The 16196-nt window shown below is 45.5% G+C and overlaps 1 protein-coding gene across 1 annotated transcript in view; it reads right to left on the bottom strand.

Annotated features, from left to right (window-relative positions):
• The window catches only part of DEPDC7 (DEP domain containing 7), a 93825-nt gene that overhangs the window by 17780 nt on the left and 59849 nt on the right, over positions 1–16196 (bottom strand). Inside the window, exons 3-5 of the mRNA XM_077288102.1 lie at positions 7009–7136; positions 3753–3939; positions 2704–2921 (exon numbers count right to left, since the gene is read on the bottom strand). Of these exons, the coding sequence (XP_077144217.1) occupies positions 2704–2921; positions 3753–3939; positions 7009–7136 (533 nt within the window). The remainder of the gene's footprint in view (positions 1–2703; positions 2922–3752; positions 3940–7008; positions 7137–16196) is intronic.

Genomic DNA, 16196 nt, shown 5'->3' with positions numbered 1-16196 from the left:
CAACGAATACGTATTCGGCTAAATGCATCCTATAATAGGGGTATATTGTGAATGCTTCCCATAAGAATTATGAGCACTAGGCACTTTTTCACTTTCATGACATCCTGCTGGTATTCCTGTGTCTGATCTGATCCCTCCTTATGTACATGTTTGTTATATTAACTTGGTATGTTATTAATTGATTATCTAGTAAATTTATAAACATTTTTTACGGATTTGTGGACTGAATACTCCTTTCTTTCCTTTTTGGGTATTATTGCATTCAAGAGTGTCCTCTCGAAAGAGACTGCTTAAGACATCGAATTATTGTGATGTACAGGCGTTGGACAAAATAATGGAAAACACCTGGAAAAATCAACAAAAGTTAGTTGAATATGGTGTAGGTCCACCTTTCGCAGCAATTACAGCCTCAATTCTCCGAGGTATGGATTCATACAAGGTGTGAATTGTTTCCAAAGGAATTTTAGCCCATTCTGCAGTTAAAACACCCTCCAGTTCTTTGAGCAACGATGGCGGCAGAAGTCGACGTCTAACTTGAATCTCTAAAATCTACCATAAATGCTCAATAATGTTGAGGTCTGAGGATTGTGGGGGCCAGATGAGATGCTGTACTACATTAGAATGTTCCTCGCACCATGCTTTAATGATTCTAGCTGTATGAATTGGTGCATTATCATCCTGAAACATGGCGTTCCCCTCCAGGAACAGTGCTTGAACCATTGGATGCACTTGGTCGCCCAAAATGCCTAAATAATCTCGGCTGTTAATTCTTCCATGAAGGGATATCATTGGCCAGGCGGATCTGCACGAAATAGCACCACAGATCATCACAGAACCTCCACCATGTTTTACGGTTGGGAGAGGGCAGTCTGGATGGAATGCTTCTTTCGGCTGTCTCCAAACATACACTCGGCCGGATTTCGGAAATAGGGTAAACGATGATTCGTCTGAGAATATCACATGTTTCCACTGCTCGAGGGACCAATTCTGGAGGTTTCTACACCACTCTAAATGCTTGGAAACATTTGTCATTGAGAGCAGTGGTTTTCTAAATGCAGCTCTTCCGTGGAATCCAGATTTGTGCAGCTCCTGACGAACAGTTTTCATGGAAACTGGGTTCTGTAGGTGTTCATTGAGCTCAGCAGTGATTTTTGGAGCCGTGGTCTTGTGATCCTCTCACAATCCCCTTTAGAGTCCGACAGTCTCTCTCAGTCAACTTTAACATTCGGCCGGACCTGTGCTTTGCTGCGGACGTTTTTCCCTTTCTCTTTCAAACGCAGTCATTACTTTGGAGACAGTACCTCTTGACACGCCAAGCATTCGGGCACTCTGTTACACTAGCACCTGCCATACGAGCACCAACAATTTGGCCTCTTTGAAAATCCGAGCGCTCTGCCATTGGTATCAGGATCTCATCAATGTTCTTACAATTATGCTAAACAAACTAATTTACATACACATCACAAATAATCAGCTACAAAATATTACCATGTCACGGTTTGCATGTTTATCACATGTTCGAAGATTATGATGCCAAAAAATTAGGTGTTTACATTATTTTGTCCAACCCCTGTATGTATTGGGCGTTCCAATATCAAAAGTGTTCTATTTGGTTTGGATTTATATTATTTTAGACAAAGCATTTTGCAGCACCGCCGAATATGCTGCTCATAGATTGTTACCATATACAATATAAAAGTCCACATGGTGTGGCAGCAATGCTGGTGAACCTGGAAGCTCATCACTTCTATTGACAATTATGACCATTAAAGGAGACCGCAAGAACAAGTCGCAGATTTGTCACGTTCAGCAAGAACTAACGACCGTGCCGTGCAATGACGTCCACTGACTTCCTGAGTTACTAATGCAGGACTATGCTTAATAGCTCAAGGTGAACTTTTATACACCAGTGGTCTAAACAGGCTCTATGGGCAACTAGTCAGTACCACATTCCTTGTTGCTGTGATTTTAGTCTCTTCCTCCCTAGCACATTTAGACTGGCGTTTTCCATCATGTGAATGGTATAACAAGCATTAAGAGTTGTTTCAACACCAAAAATACTTGTTGACAAATTGCATGATTACTAGTGATTCACCTGAAGTCATTACTTACATCAGCTCCCTACATACCTTAAATGACAATTACAGATCTTTAGCTGTGTCATAGAAATATGTAAAAGGTAACTTCATTAAAGTGACTGAAGACTAAACCGCGAATTCCCCAACAGTGCTTAGAGGTACCCCAACCAGGCCATGGGCACTATATTTTGTATTATATCAGACACTGTTCTGACAGTGCAGGATGCACTGGTCTCAAGATTAAAGGAAGGAATGTAGACCCACTGGTACACTAGGTGTGGCTAAAGGAATGCAGAAGTAGCATACACACAGTCCATGGTGGGCAGAGCCCCTGTTACACAAGACATGGTTGTATGAGGCTCGGTTCCAGATTTTGCTTTGGAACCCAGATTCGGCATATTGAGAGTCACAGCCTGAACCACTTTGAATCTACAATGAGTCCATTGTCAGACAGTTGTTGCTCATTGTCCCCTCCTTGTTAAGAGCATATGTATAGTGTATGGTAGAGGCTGTCACCCTATCAAGACTTCAACAGCTATGCCAGAAGTTGTCAGCAAAGGAGATCCCTTACTGTCCAACCAGAACAGTTTGCATGGTGTTACACAAGTAAAGAATAAAACCTCACCCAAGAGCTCAGCAATGCCTGTGTGAATGTCGAAGAATGGGTTAGTAACCAAGGGTACCCGGTTCTGGCTGTAGTACTTGCTTAAGGTCTCAAAGAGCAGTAGTTTCCACGATCCATCCTTGCCTTGATGTTCCGGAAGATTTCTGCTCAGTTCCACCACTATTTGATCAGGGAAGAACTCCAAGCAATCCACAGCAGCAGAAACCCATTCATCTGCCCTACAACAAGAGTAGCTTGCATAAGATCTTATCTTTATTGTAGTATTCTCCTATAGAAGGCTTAGGGCACTGTCACACAGTAACACTTTGGACGCTACGACGGCATGATCCGTGACGTCGCAGCGTCGTATGAGTATCGCTCCAGCGTCGTAGACTGCGGTCACACGTTGCAATCACGGCGCTGGAGCGATGCCGAAGTCCCCGGGTAACCAGGGTAAACATCGGGTTACTAAGCGCAGGGCTGCGCTTAGTAACCCGATGTTTACCCTGGTTACCAGCGTAAACGTAAAAAAAACAAACCGTACATACTTACATTCCGGTGTCTGTGCCCCGGCGTTCTGCTTCTCTCCACTGTGTAAGCAGCAGAGCCGGAAAGCACAGCGGTGACGTCAGACGTCACCGCTGTGCTCGCTTTCCGGCCGGCAGGCGCTCACAGTGCAGAGAAGCTGAGACGCCGGAGGACAGACACCGGAATGTAAGTATGTACTGTTTGTTTTTTTTACTTTTACGCTGGTAACCACGGTAAACATCTGGTTACTAAGCGCGGCCCTGTGCTTAGTTACCCGATGTTTACCCTGGTTACAAGCGAACACATCGCTGGATCGCTGTCACACACAACGATCCAGCGATGTCAGCGGGTGATCAAGCGACGAAAGAAAGTTCCAAACGATCTGCTACGACGTACGATTCTCAGCAGGATCCCTGATCGCTGCTGCGTGTCAGACACAGCGATATCGTATGGATATCGCTGGAACGTCACGAATCGTACCGTCGTAGCGATCAAAGTGTGACTGTGTGACGGTACCCTTACAGATATTCACAGTCACTTACTGAGAGTTACTGAATGCCTTGAGAATCTCCCGGTCCAGATACTGACTGGTTATGATCAGATGCTCACTCGTCGATGACTCTGGCTTCTCTGCTGCAGGGGCACTTTCCAAAAGTGAATCCAGCACTGGTAGATCGACCAGCTGAAGCAGCCGCCGAATTGTCTGTTCCTGCCAGACTTCACAGAGAACTTTATTAAAAAAAAAAATTTAAATAAGAAAGGAGAAGGTAGAATTAGAAAAGCAGGTCACCATAACCTCAAGGAGTCAGTGCACCTTCAAACAGGATGCAACAGAATATGCGCTGTACCATCTGGCTTTATTCATGAACCAAGTAATGAGTGTGGGAGGTTCCCCCCCCTACCCTTTCAAAAAGGAGACCTCAATCTGTGCCCTTACTTGATAGCCAGTCTAAAAGGAGCAACAATTCCACTTTTGGAGAACACCAAGTTGGCATGAAACTTGTAGCCCATACAATGGTTTTCTGGGAATTGAAATATCGTTTTATAAAGAGGACGAGGACTAGATCCATCACATTTCACAGAATAGCACTCATTACTTCAAAGGTTCTCTATTCTGTCTTGGCACTCGCCATAAGAAACACTGTCTTGGGCCTCTTTTCAAAGACCTCACTGAGCCAAACCAAGAACTACTTTGCACTGATGGGCTAACACCCCGAAACATGTCTGCAAGTGGAGTTTGATTTGGTCTAATTTTAAGGCCCTTTAAAGGGTAGATCTTGACTTAAGATTGCTACTTCCACAGGTGGCACTAGAATCAGTCCTCAGCCTCTCTAAAGAGGTTTTTGTATATTTACATGACTACATGATAAAAATCTGTACTAAATAATCTAGATGTTGATATCTACATTTAGAGGTGTTGCAGGATGTAAGGAAATATCAACTTAGCTAGGTTAGGTCAACAAGCAAGGTACTAGACAAGATTACTGATGAGCGAGTACTCGTTGCTCGGGTTTTCCCCGAGCACAGTCAGATGGTCTCCGAGTATTTATGACTGCTTGGAGATTTAGTTTTCATCGCGGCAGCTGAATGATTTACAGCTACTAGCCTGCTTGATTACATGTGGGGATACCCTAGCAACCAGGCAACCCCCACATGTAGTCAGCCTGGCTAGTAGCTATAAATCATTCAGCTGCCGCGATGAAAACTAAATCTCCAAGCAGTCAAATTCTCGAGAGACCACCCGAGCAGCGTGCTCCGGAAAACCCGAGCAACGACTACACTCACTCATCACTAGACAAGATCTCAAAAAGTTCCAACCCTTAAGGCCCCGTCTCACACAGCAACGCTGCAGCGATACAGACAACGATGCTGATCGCTGCAGCGTCGCTGTTTTGTCGCTGTGTGGTCGCTGGGGAGCTGTCACACAGACAGCTCTCTCCAGCGACCAACGATCAGGGGAACGACTTCGGCATCGTTGAAACTGTCTTCAACGATGCCGAAGTCCCCCTGCAGCACCCGGGTAACCAGGGTAAACATCGGGTTACTAAGTGCAGGGCCGCGCTTAGTAACCCGATGTTTACCCTGGTTACCAAAAAAAACAAACACTACATACTCACCATCTGTTGCCAGTCAGGTCCCTTGGCGTCTGCTTCCCGCTCTGACTGTGTGCCGCCGTACAGTGAGAGCAGAGCGCAGCGGTGACGTCACTGCTGTGCTCTCACTTTACGGCGGCAGTCAGAGCAGGAAGCAGACGCCAAGGGACCTGACGGGCAACAGATGGTGAGTATGTACTGTTTGTTTTTTTTGGCAACCAGGGTAAACATCGGGTTACTAAGCGCGGCCCTGCGCTTAGTAACCCGATGTTTACCCTGGTTACCAGTGAAGACATCGCTGGATCGGTGTCACACACACCGATTCAGCGATGTCAGCGGGACCTCAACGACCAAAAAAAAGGTCCAGGCCATTCCGACACGACCAGCGATCTCGCAGCAGGGGCCTGATCGCTGGTACGTGTCACATATAGCAAGATCGCTACTGAGGTCGCTGTTGCGTCACAAAACTTGTGACTCAGCAGCGATCTCGCTATGTGAGACGGGGCCTTTAAGGGGCATTTACACGGCAAGATAAGTGAGCGAGTATTTCTAAAAAATGTCGAACTCGCAAGATGATCTTATATGTAGCATAAAAGGTCGTTCTCAGTGGTAACCAGGATTTAGGCTGACATTGCTCTCGGCATCGTAACAGATCTAGTATAGTGAATATCGTTGGCTTTGGACTCACCAGCCAGGCATTTAAATGACTGCCAAATCAATAAAAAGTTTACCAATTGGCAACCATATTGTATCGCTGGATGGTCCATGTAAAAGGACCTTTAATTCTAGAACTTCCTAAACTCCTATTCCATGGCAGCTTTGGAAAGGACAAACCACTTGAAAGAACAGAATCTAGAATATTTATAGATTTAGAATAGCGTTAACAGATAGTGAGGATCCAGTGTCCATTTACAGTTCCTTATAAGACAATTAACACCATTGTTACAAAGATTGCCTTTTACAATTTTAAGCCTAAAGCCATTATTCAGTAAATGAAAATTGAGATTACAATATAAGAAACCCATTCACTGGCTTCTGAGGTTGTCATCATACTTTATAATGAATGTGACAACGAGATGCGAACAATGCCCTGAACTGTGTCCTTCAATAGACTTGTTTGTTACCAGGCTGGCAATAGATTTCCCTTCGAGGCAAACATTCAAGGATCTTTAAATTCGTTAAAAATGGACACAAAATTAACTGTTGAGAAGTACTTTGATACGAAAAGGGATTGAAATTGTAATGATGGGTTACTGAATGGTTCAGCCAGAGGAGTTTGGTATGTTACTCCATGGCACAGGCTGACAATCTGATGCATTTCTCAAGTACCCAATGTGCAGATGAACCGATTACTATGATCTGATATGGCAATAATTCATATGAAAGACAAAAGGTTAGGTAGTCAAAAGGAGTATGAGGATTAAACAAAAAACAAACAATTTGCCATAAAGGGAACCTTCTCACCATTGGTTTACTTTTTTTTAGCAAGAAGAACCAAAAGGAATACTAGACATGTACGTACATTACATGCCCAGACCATGGCTTTTGAAAAAAATGATTGAGTAATGCCTCACTATAGGGGAATTTTAACTTTGGTAAGCAATTTGGAAGGTGGGTAAGGGGTGCACAAACTTATGACTCCCATACTGTATCACAGAGAGACTTGGCAGACTGCAGTGGTACATCATGTAACTTTGAAACTCACCTTTGGAAGGTAGGTCTATTGGGAGATTCATCTGTTCCGGGTCAGCAGGAGTCAAACTGAGATTATCCCAAAGATCATCTAGGTTCTGTGACTGGAGGGGAGAGGCCTGGAAGTTGGCCTGTACATGCCTGCAAGGGATACATTGCCAGTTACTATACAAAATGCAGCAAGATCACATTATGTCTATAAGTAAAGGATGGAGGCGTCTACTGTAAAGGGCCATATGACTTATCTGGATTCTCTATAATAGATGAATGTGGATAAAATCCGCGCTGCTGCGACAAATAATGGATCCAGATATAGTTATAAGGTGTTCGGGTGGTTTATTCAACGCGTTTCGAAGCTCATGGCTTCTTCTTCAGGAAGTTTCCACACAGAGATCTCTGTGTGGAAACTTCCTAAAGAAGAAGCCATGAGCTTCGAAACGCGTTGAATAAACCACCCGAACACCTTATAACTATATCTGGATCCATTATTTGTCGCAGCAGCGCGGATTTTATCCACATTCATCTATTATAACGTCTCTAAGAGGTCACAGCGCCGACCTGTGGATCTGCAGCAGCTGACAAACTACACGCCTTTACTGTGAACCACCAGGTGAGCAGTTCTCTCATAATTGATTAGAAGCAATCCTGAGGATAAGACCCTATTTGCGCTTTTTTTGTCTCCTACTTTTCTATATTATCTGGATTCTCAGCATAAACTCTATTTTCCCAGCATTGCAATGAAAGGCAACCCAAAAGTGTCTTTACTTACCCCTTGTTGGTTTGAGATTCTTAAAAGTAGTGGCACAAGAACTTTTTGGGGGTGGGATGAATGAAACAAGACCAGACATTTGCACTGTCAATAATTGCTAATCTAGAGTAAGGCAGGTAATTGCCCCCCAAAGATGATAATCTTAAGCTCTACACAAGAGGGATGTAAGGAAGGACAATTTCCTATATGCAGTGGGACATGTAGATAGGGAGCTGAGAAGGATAAGTTGTCATTAGTCATAGCCTTTAACACCAGATCCTTCTGTCTTGGGTGGCAGCTTTCACTTACATGTCCTTTTAAATAACCCTTGGGCCAGTTCTTGCCTCCCAGTAGCCAAGATGGGACCAAATGAGTTGCTCTTTCCAGAGGCACCACAGTAACACGACCTAACCGTCCTATGGTTTGTCCATCATTGCAATACTTCATTTTAATTTTTCCAATAAGGCAAAGGTTACAAGACTTTCACAGATGGGATTTCACTAGTAAACTGTTCTGCAACATCTACCACCTGGTAGAGTATTCACATCTACTGGAGCAGTGAACGTAGGGTCTCTGGAGTGAGAATTATGCTTAGCCATCTGTGGTAGTAGTCACTTCATTTCACTCTATTAGAACCATTCCAAGAGCAGGACAGAAACTTCTCAGTTAAGCCCAGAGGGCGATTGGGCAGCAAGTTTTTCTTCACAAGAATGCCAAATTGCTTGGTATTTAGATGAACATTTACACAATGACGTCGTCCATGTTAATTAAGCACTAGTCAGACAAGGCTTCATTATGACAAACACTGTCTTACAAACCATAGAAGCTGTTGACAATAGTCCAGGATCGGAAGAGGTCGCTGGGTACAATAGAGACTACCTGGAATTATCTAGTTTATAGCTGAACAACAAACTTCAGGGCTGTAGAAAAATACCAGTAAAACTGCCCAGACCGGATGACAAAAATGTCAGCAGCAGATACTAGTGCTGTCTTCAGCCAGACTAGGGGCACAATCATGTGTTCGGTTCTTGAGTACACGCACTTAACTGATTTTGATTAATAAACCTGTTGAAATTACAAAAAAAAAAAAAAAAAAAAAAAAACACACAATAGCCAAAGCAATTCAGTTTTGGGCTGTTGAGATGGAGAGAAGGTGGGAAGGTCTTCTGTACATATATCAAATATAATTCACACATTGGGATATGTATGTATCTATCTCATCCAATGTGCACAATAGGATGATGTTTCTTATGCTTATCTGATGCAAGCACTAGAGATGGGCGAACCCAAACACTAAAGGTCAGAGTCCGTACTAAGCACCTAGTGTTTGGGCATGGACACTGAACGCAGAACTCACCAGGAAGTCCGTGTTAATGTTTGGGTTAGGATGCCCAAACACAGGGTGTTTGTTGCGCTGTCATGTGCATGACAGCATGGCAAACACCGCTTATGATTGGCAGCAAAGTCATCCCCGCCAGTCAGAGAGAAACAGTTCCCACACTCAAAAGACAGCAGAAGCGCTCAGCTGTGATTGGAGGTATAAAAGTTAACCTCCGGTCACTTGTGTAAGCTGATGGGACAACTGCTCCCATCAGACGCCTGCTGCTGCTAACAGCAAGAGCAGGAGCGGCGGATAGGAGTATTCATCTTCCGCTCTGTAAATAAAAAAAAAAAAAAAAACCAGCGTGGGCCCCCTGTATTTTTGTTAACCAGTCAGGCAAAACTCACAGATGGGACTGCAACCCTCAACTGTCAGCTTCAGCAAGGCTAGTTATCAAGAAGCGAGGAGTCCCCACGCCGTATTTTTTTTTTTTTTTTTTTTTTTTTAATTAAAAAAAGTGCGGTCCCCCCCATTTTTGACAACCAACCTTGCTAAAGCAGACAGCTGGGGGTTGGTATTCTCAGGCTGGTAAGGGGCCATGGATATTGGCCCCCCCAGCCTAAAAATAGCAGCCCGTGGCTGCCCAGAAAAGGCACATCTGTTAGATGCGCCAATTCTGGCACTTTGCCCGGCTTTTCCCACTTGCCCTGTAGCAGTGGCAAGTGGGGTCCATATTTGTGGGGTTGATGTCACCTTTGTATTGTATTGTCAGGTGATATCAAGCCCATTACTAATCCTATAGTTATATGGTAAATAAAGACAGCCAGAATAAAGTCCTTCAATTGAAACACACTTTAATAATCTTAATTAAACTATACTTCCGACCTCAACTAATTCCATCAAAGCCCTCGATCTCCTGTAAAACAAAAAAAAATATTAAAAAAATACACATACACCATACCTGTCCGTTGTTCTACAGGGCAAGTGGGAAGAGCCAGGCAAAGTAAGCCAATATCCATGGCCCCTTACCAGCCTGAGAATACCAGTCTGTAATCTTTTGAAACGGTATGGATTGAGGACCAGGTGGCAGCTCTGCTCGATAGAGGCACTTGCTCTATCAGTCCATGAGACTGACACAGCTCTGGTGAAGTGTGATGTAAACTTCTCTGGAGGCACAAACTTTTAGTTTTGTTAAGTTCCACATATTGCCTTCTTAATTTTGCAATTGTGCCCGTCAAAGCTTTCTTTCCCATCTTTTTCCCCCCAAAAGTGTTGTATGAAGATCTTCTGATATCCTTCCTCTGGGGTCTAGACCTATGAAGATAGTGAAGGACCGTTCTTCGTACGTCCAGAGTATGAAATTCCTTTTTACTACTGGATGGGCTTTGACAAAATGAAGGCAGTATGATATCTTGGGCTTGGTAAAGGATGGATCTAGGTGGAAAAAGTGTAGTTACTCACCGATAACTGTTTCTCTGAGCCCATGACGGCACCACAGAGGGGATCCGCCCACCAAGGACAGGAAACCTACAGCTAAAAAGGCGGTACCTCTCTCCCACATCAGTTTGTTTACAGAGCATGAAGGGAATATCAGGTTAATAATTAAAAAAATATTTCAACATTACTAAGCCTCATTAGAGATACCGCGTGGTTATTACTTAGTTACTTAACTAAACACTTCTAGTGTGTACACCCACACGTGAAGGGAGGAAATGTATGGGTGCCGTCATGGGCTCAGAGAAACACAGTTATCGGTGAGTAACTACACTTTTCTCTGTCCCCCATGACGGCACCACGGAGAGAATTGCAGAGACTGTACATTAGGGAGGGACAACCGCTTCCAGAACCTGTTTACCAAAGGTAAGGTCTGAAGAAGTTAAGTACAACCGATAGTGCTTAAAGAAGGTTGAGGGTGAAGACCAAGTAGCCGCTCTACATATCTGGTCAATTGAAGCACACAGTCTTTCTGCCCAGGAGGCCGCCATTGCTCTCGTTGAATGAGCTTTAACCTCTCCTGGAACTGGCATCCCGCTGGAGGTATACGAGAGGTTGATTGCATCTTTGATCCAAATTGCCAGTGTACCCTTGGAGGCCTTTTTGCCTCATCGGTGGCCCTGAAAACACAAAAAGATCCTTCCTCCCTACACTCCCTAGTAGCTTCCAGGTAATGAATAAGACACATCTAATGTGTGTAATATCTTTTCTCCCTCATTTTTATGGTTTGGGCAAAAGGAGGGAAGGAGATCTCTTGGGATCTATGAAACCGGGAAGCTCCTTTTGGTAGATAAGCCAGGTCTGTCTTTAGGACCACTCATCTAGGATTTGCGTAAAGGGTGGGCCAGCTGACAAGGCTTGTATGTCACTAACCCTTCGGGCTGAGGTAAGAGCTACCAAAAGGGAGGTTTTGAAGGACAAGATCCTTAATGGAGCCTCCTCTAGGGGTTCAAAGGGGGATTTAGTTAGCGCTGTGAGGACCAAATTTAAATCCCACTGTGGGGCCTTCCGTAAAGGTAGAGGTCTGGATCTTTCTGCCGCCTTACCAAATCTAGAAACCCAATGGTTTCTTGCTAGGTTGTAGTTAAATAGTGCCCCCAGTGCTGCAATATGAACCTTAAATGGGACTGTCACCTGAATTTGGAGGGAACAATTTTCTGTCATATGGGTGGGGTTTTCGGGTGTTTGATTCACCCTTTCCTTACCTGCTGGCTGCAATATTAGATTGAAGTTCATTCTCTGTCCTCCGTAGTACATGCCTGCACAAGGCAATCTTGTCTTACGCAGGCGTGTACTATGGAGGACAGAGAATGAACTTCAATCCAATATTGCAGCCAGCAGGTAAGGAAAGGGTGAATCAAACACCTGAAAACCCCGCCCATATGACAGAAAATTGTTCCCTCCAAATTCAGGTGACAGTCCCTTTAAGGGTGCTTGTGGCTAGACCTCTAACCCATTTTGTAAAAACTATTACAGCTTTAAGAGGAATTCCTTCAGACACTTTAGAGCCTGAGGAAGAAAGGAACTTCTTCCAAATTTTACCATATTGTTTGGTGGTTGTCAACTTCCTACTTTTCAGGAGGGTTGATACTAAGCCTTGAGAAAACCCTTTCTAACAGCAACCCCCTTTCAAATTCCAAGCTGTCATATGTAGTCTTGCTACCTGTGGATGTGTTGCTGCTCCCTGGAATAGGAGATTGGGCAGATCTGGGAGAACCAAAGGATCGGATACGGACATTCTCCTTGCCCAAGAAAACCAGATCCTTTTCGGCCAAAAGGGGGCTATTATTACTCGGGCTCAGTCCTCCCTTATCTTCCTCAGAACTGCCAGTATTAATGCGATTGGGGGAAACACATGCTAGCTTGTGATTCTAAGGGATCAGAAAGGCGTCCAACGTCACAGGGTACCCTGCTGGGTTTATGGAACAAAAAGGTGGCCACTTTCCGATTTAGATTGTTCGCAAAGATCTATAACAGGAGTTCCCCATTTCTCCATGATTTGAATATGAATTGGTTCAACTCCCATTCCCCTTGTCTTAGACGAACCTGATTCAGGTTGACTGCCCTGAAATTGTCCACTCCTTTTATGTGAAGGGCTGTCAAGGATTCTAGATTATTCTCGGCTATCTGTAAGATTGAATGTGTCACTTCCATCAGTGGGAGAGTGGGTGCCTCCCTGATTCAGGTATGCCACTACCACTCTGTTGTCTGAAAATATCCTTACATGATGTGAGTGAAGGGAGTTCAGGAATTCTAAAAGTGCGAACTTCATGTTGGTAGATACTAGTTTCAAATAGTCTGACCAGGTCCCTTGAGCCACTAAGTCGTTTAAGTGAGCCCCCCAACCTGTGGGACTTGCGTCTGTCGTTACCACTTGATATTGAGGCTACCCATGGAATACCCTGGCTCAGATTGCTCTCCTTTGTCCACCAATCTAGTGAGGGTTGTGTTTAAGGAGAAGGTGAACTGACTTTCTAAATTTCCTCTGACAATATCTGCCATTGAAGTTCCCTCGTATGTAACCGAACCCATTGGACCGCGGAGATGCAGGCTGTCATGGACCCCAGTAGGGACATTGCTTCTCGCAGCGATATGGAGGGGCGTTCTCTCCTGGGACACTAACCCCACCATCTTGAATTTTCCCTTGGGGTAGGCGGCACTCTTGGGAAATGGAATCTAGCGTGATGCCCAAATATTCCTGGATCTGACTTGGTATTAATCTCGACTTTTCTAAATTTAGAAGCCACCCCAAGCTTTTTAAAGAGTCCATGACCATCTCCAGCTGGATTTTGCAATGCTGGAGAGAGTTGCCGATCACCAGGAAATCGTCTAATTATGGCACAATTAGGGCGTTTTGTTCTCTCAGATGTGCCATGACTTCTGCGATCAGTTTGGTGAACACCCGAGGGGCTATTGCGATACCGAAAGGGAGAGCTGCAAACTGGAAATGTCTTACGACCCCCTCGATCTCGATCGCCACCTTGAGAAATTTTTGGAAGTCTTAATGGGGACGTGGTAGTATGCGTCCTTTAAATCTAGTACTGCCATGAAACAACGCGGAAACATTTTTCACCAATGTTTATATTGTTTCCATTTTGAATGGTTCCACCATCAGGTGTTTGTTTAGGTTTTTTAAACTGATAATTGTCCTGAAAGACCCATCTGGTTTCTTCCTGAGAAAAACCAGAGAGTAGAACCCTTTCCCTTTTTCTTGGGAAGGGACTTCCAGGAGAACTCCTTGTTTAGCAGTACCGCGACTTCCTGTTCCAGAGCTATCCACTCCTGCAGTGAAGATCTGAGATGTTATCAGGAAGGATGGCTGAGGAAAAGTGAGGAACTTGAACTTTAGTCCCGATCTTATCAAGTCTAGGATCCATTTGCTGCTGGTTATCTTTTCCCAGGCTGAGAGAAAGAGGGACAATCTTCCTCCCACCCGGGGCAAAAGTTCATTGTGAGGGTTTTTGGTATCGGTGGGGCTCTTGTTGAATATAAACCCCTTATTTTTGTTAGTCTTCCCATCTGTCTTGCGTTCTAGGGGTTTTTCTACGGTTAAATCTCTTGTTCCGAAAGGGCCGTTTGTAAGATGGCTACGCAAGGATGGGGAAGGATTTTCTTATACCCCGCCTTCTCCAGAATATCATCCAGAGTGGAACCAAATAGGAATTCTCCTTCACAGGGAATATTACAAAGCTTTGACTTCGTTTGGAGGGCTCCAGGCCAACATTTGAGCCAGAGGGATCTTCTGGCTGCATTGGAGAAAACTGCTGATCTGGCCGCCAGTCTGATGGAATCTGCTGATGCATCGGCCAGGAAAGCAGCTGCCCCCTTCATTACTGGCAAGGTATTTAATATGCAGTCTCTGGATGTTTTCCCTCTAAGTTGAGATGCTCGCTGATCCAGCCACACCATCAAAGAGCAGAAAGTACAAGCAGCGGCCACTGCTGGTTTCAGACCCCCTCTTGCCGCTTCCCAGGAATTTTTTACAAAAGCATCTGTTTTGTCCATTGGGTCCTTTAAAACCCCCATACCCTCAAATTGTAGGGCAAACTTCTTTGATGCCTTAGCAATGGCTACATCCAGTTTGGGAGCTCTGCCCATCTTTCCACATATGCAGTCCAGCTGACTGCGCCTGCGCGGCCGCCCTGCTTGTGATTCCCAGCCCTGCAGTGACTTATGATTTATTCACATTGCGGGGCTGGGATTCACAGGCAGGGCAGCCACGCAGGCGCAGTCAGCTGGGCTGCACATGAGGACAGACGGGCAGTGCTCACTGCGCCTGCACCAGGCAGGGGAAAAGAGCGCAGGCGCTGGCTATTTTGAAAACAGCGGTGAGGAGGCGGCGCCAAGAAGATGTGAGTGACAGCTGTGTGGCGTCTAAAGCAGGGGGGGAAACGCCGGCCTCCTTGACTGAACACCAGGTATGTCTTACAAATTATAAAACAAATTATTTCTCTAGTTACAGCACACAGAACTAAAAGCCACCTTGTCAGAATGCAGCATTACTGCTGCACAAGGTGGCTCTTAGTTTGAAACGACTGGGGGGGAAGCTGACAGGTTCCCTTTAATGATTTGAGTTCTGTGGCGAACCCTTGAAGCCCTTCGCAGAGTGTTTGTTCTATACATTATTTACACAATCTTTTTTCCCCATGTGGTAGGTAGATCTTTACGAAGCGCACATTCGGTGTTTGGATTTCCCTGAGCTTTTTTCCCAAAAGACAAGCAAAAAAAAAAAAAAAAAAAGTAGGCTCTATTAGCCGGAGAATTCACGGAGATCACTCACCACCTGGTGTACCCGACAGTACCGGCTGTGGACGATCCTCCACTATAGGATGCTCCTTCGGTCCAGACGCAGCACTAGATTCCTTACTGTGCAGAGATCCTGACTGTGCCCCAGTTCCACGCTGCTGGCGATGAGGGGCTCCTTTATCCTGCGGACCGGTGCTTCTGCAGTTGCTGTGCCGGCGATCCCTGCGGTTCAGGGTCGCTCATGATTACTGGGGAGCACTGGCTGGACTCCAGAGCAACCAGTGTGACGATCCCCATTAAATAGAATATGCTTCCATACGCCGTGCTGCCCGCCAGTTCATGATTGCTCCGGCGCACCATCACCGCAGGGAAGACGAAAAGACTGCGCACGTGATCGCCCCGCCGTAAATTGCCTTTGCACGTGTGCACCATCCCTGTAGGGAAGCCGAGAATACTGTGCGCACGTGCATGTGACCGCCCCAGAATGCAACGTGCCAGCCGCGTCACCTCGCCAGGATGCCATCATCTTCCTTGACAATACGGCTGTCAAGGCGCGCGTTGCCACGCCGCGTCTCACGCCTGGAGGGTCTCCTCCGTGGCGTTTCTGGGGGGGATTGGGGGGAGTCTGTATGCCATCCTGGAAGCCCCCACGTGCAACTGAGGATTCTTTCCAGGAGCAGCAGCGCCTGCCACTGCTCCCCGCACACCCTAAAGATCAGCTGATCCCAGCAGTGGCGCTTCGGGTGGCCCAGCCAGCCGAGGCAGGGAACCCCCGCTGCCTGAACCGGTCTGACTGGCCCCGGTTTCCAACGACGATCTGAGGTGACACTTGCTGCAGGTTCCCCATCAAGGACAGGAAACCAAACTGATGCGGGAGAGAGGTACCGCCTTT

The sequence above is a fragment of the Ranitomeya variabilis genome, chromosome 2, assembly GCF_051348905.1.
Source record: "Ranitomeya variabilis isolate aRanVar5 chromosome 2, aRanVar5.hap1, whole genome shotgun sequence".
Classification (NCBI taxonomy): Eukaryota; Metazoa; Chordata; class Amphibia; order Anura; family Dendrobatidae; genus Ranitomeya; species Ranitomeya variabilis.
This window is presented reverse-complemented; position numbering and strand designations above follow the sequence as displayed.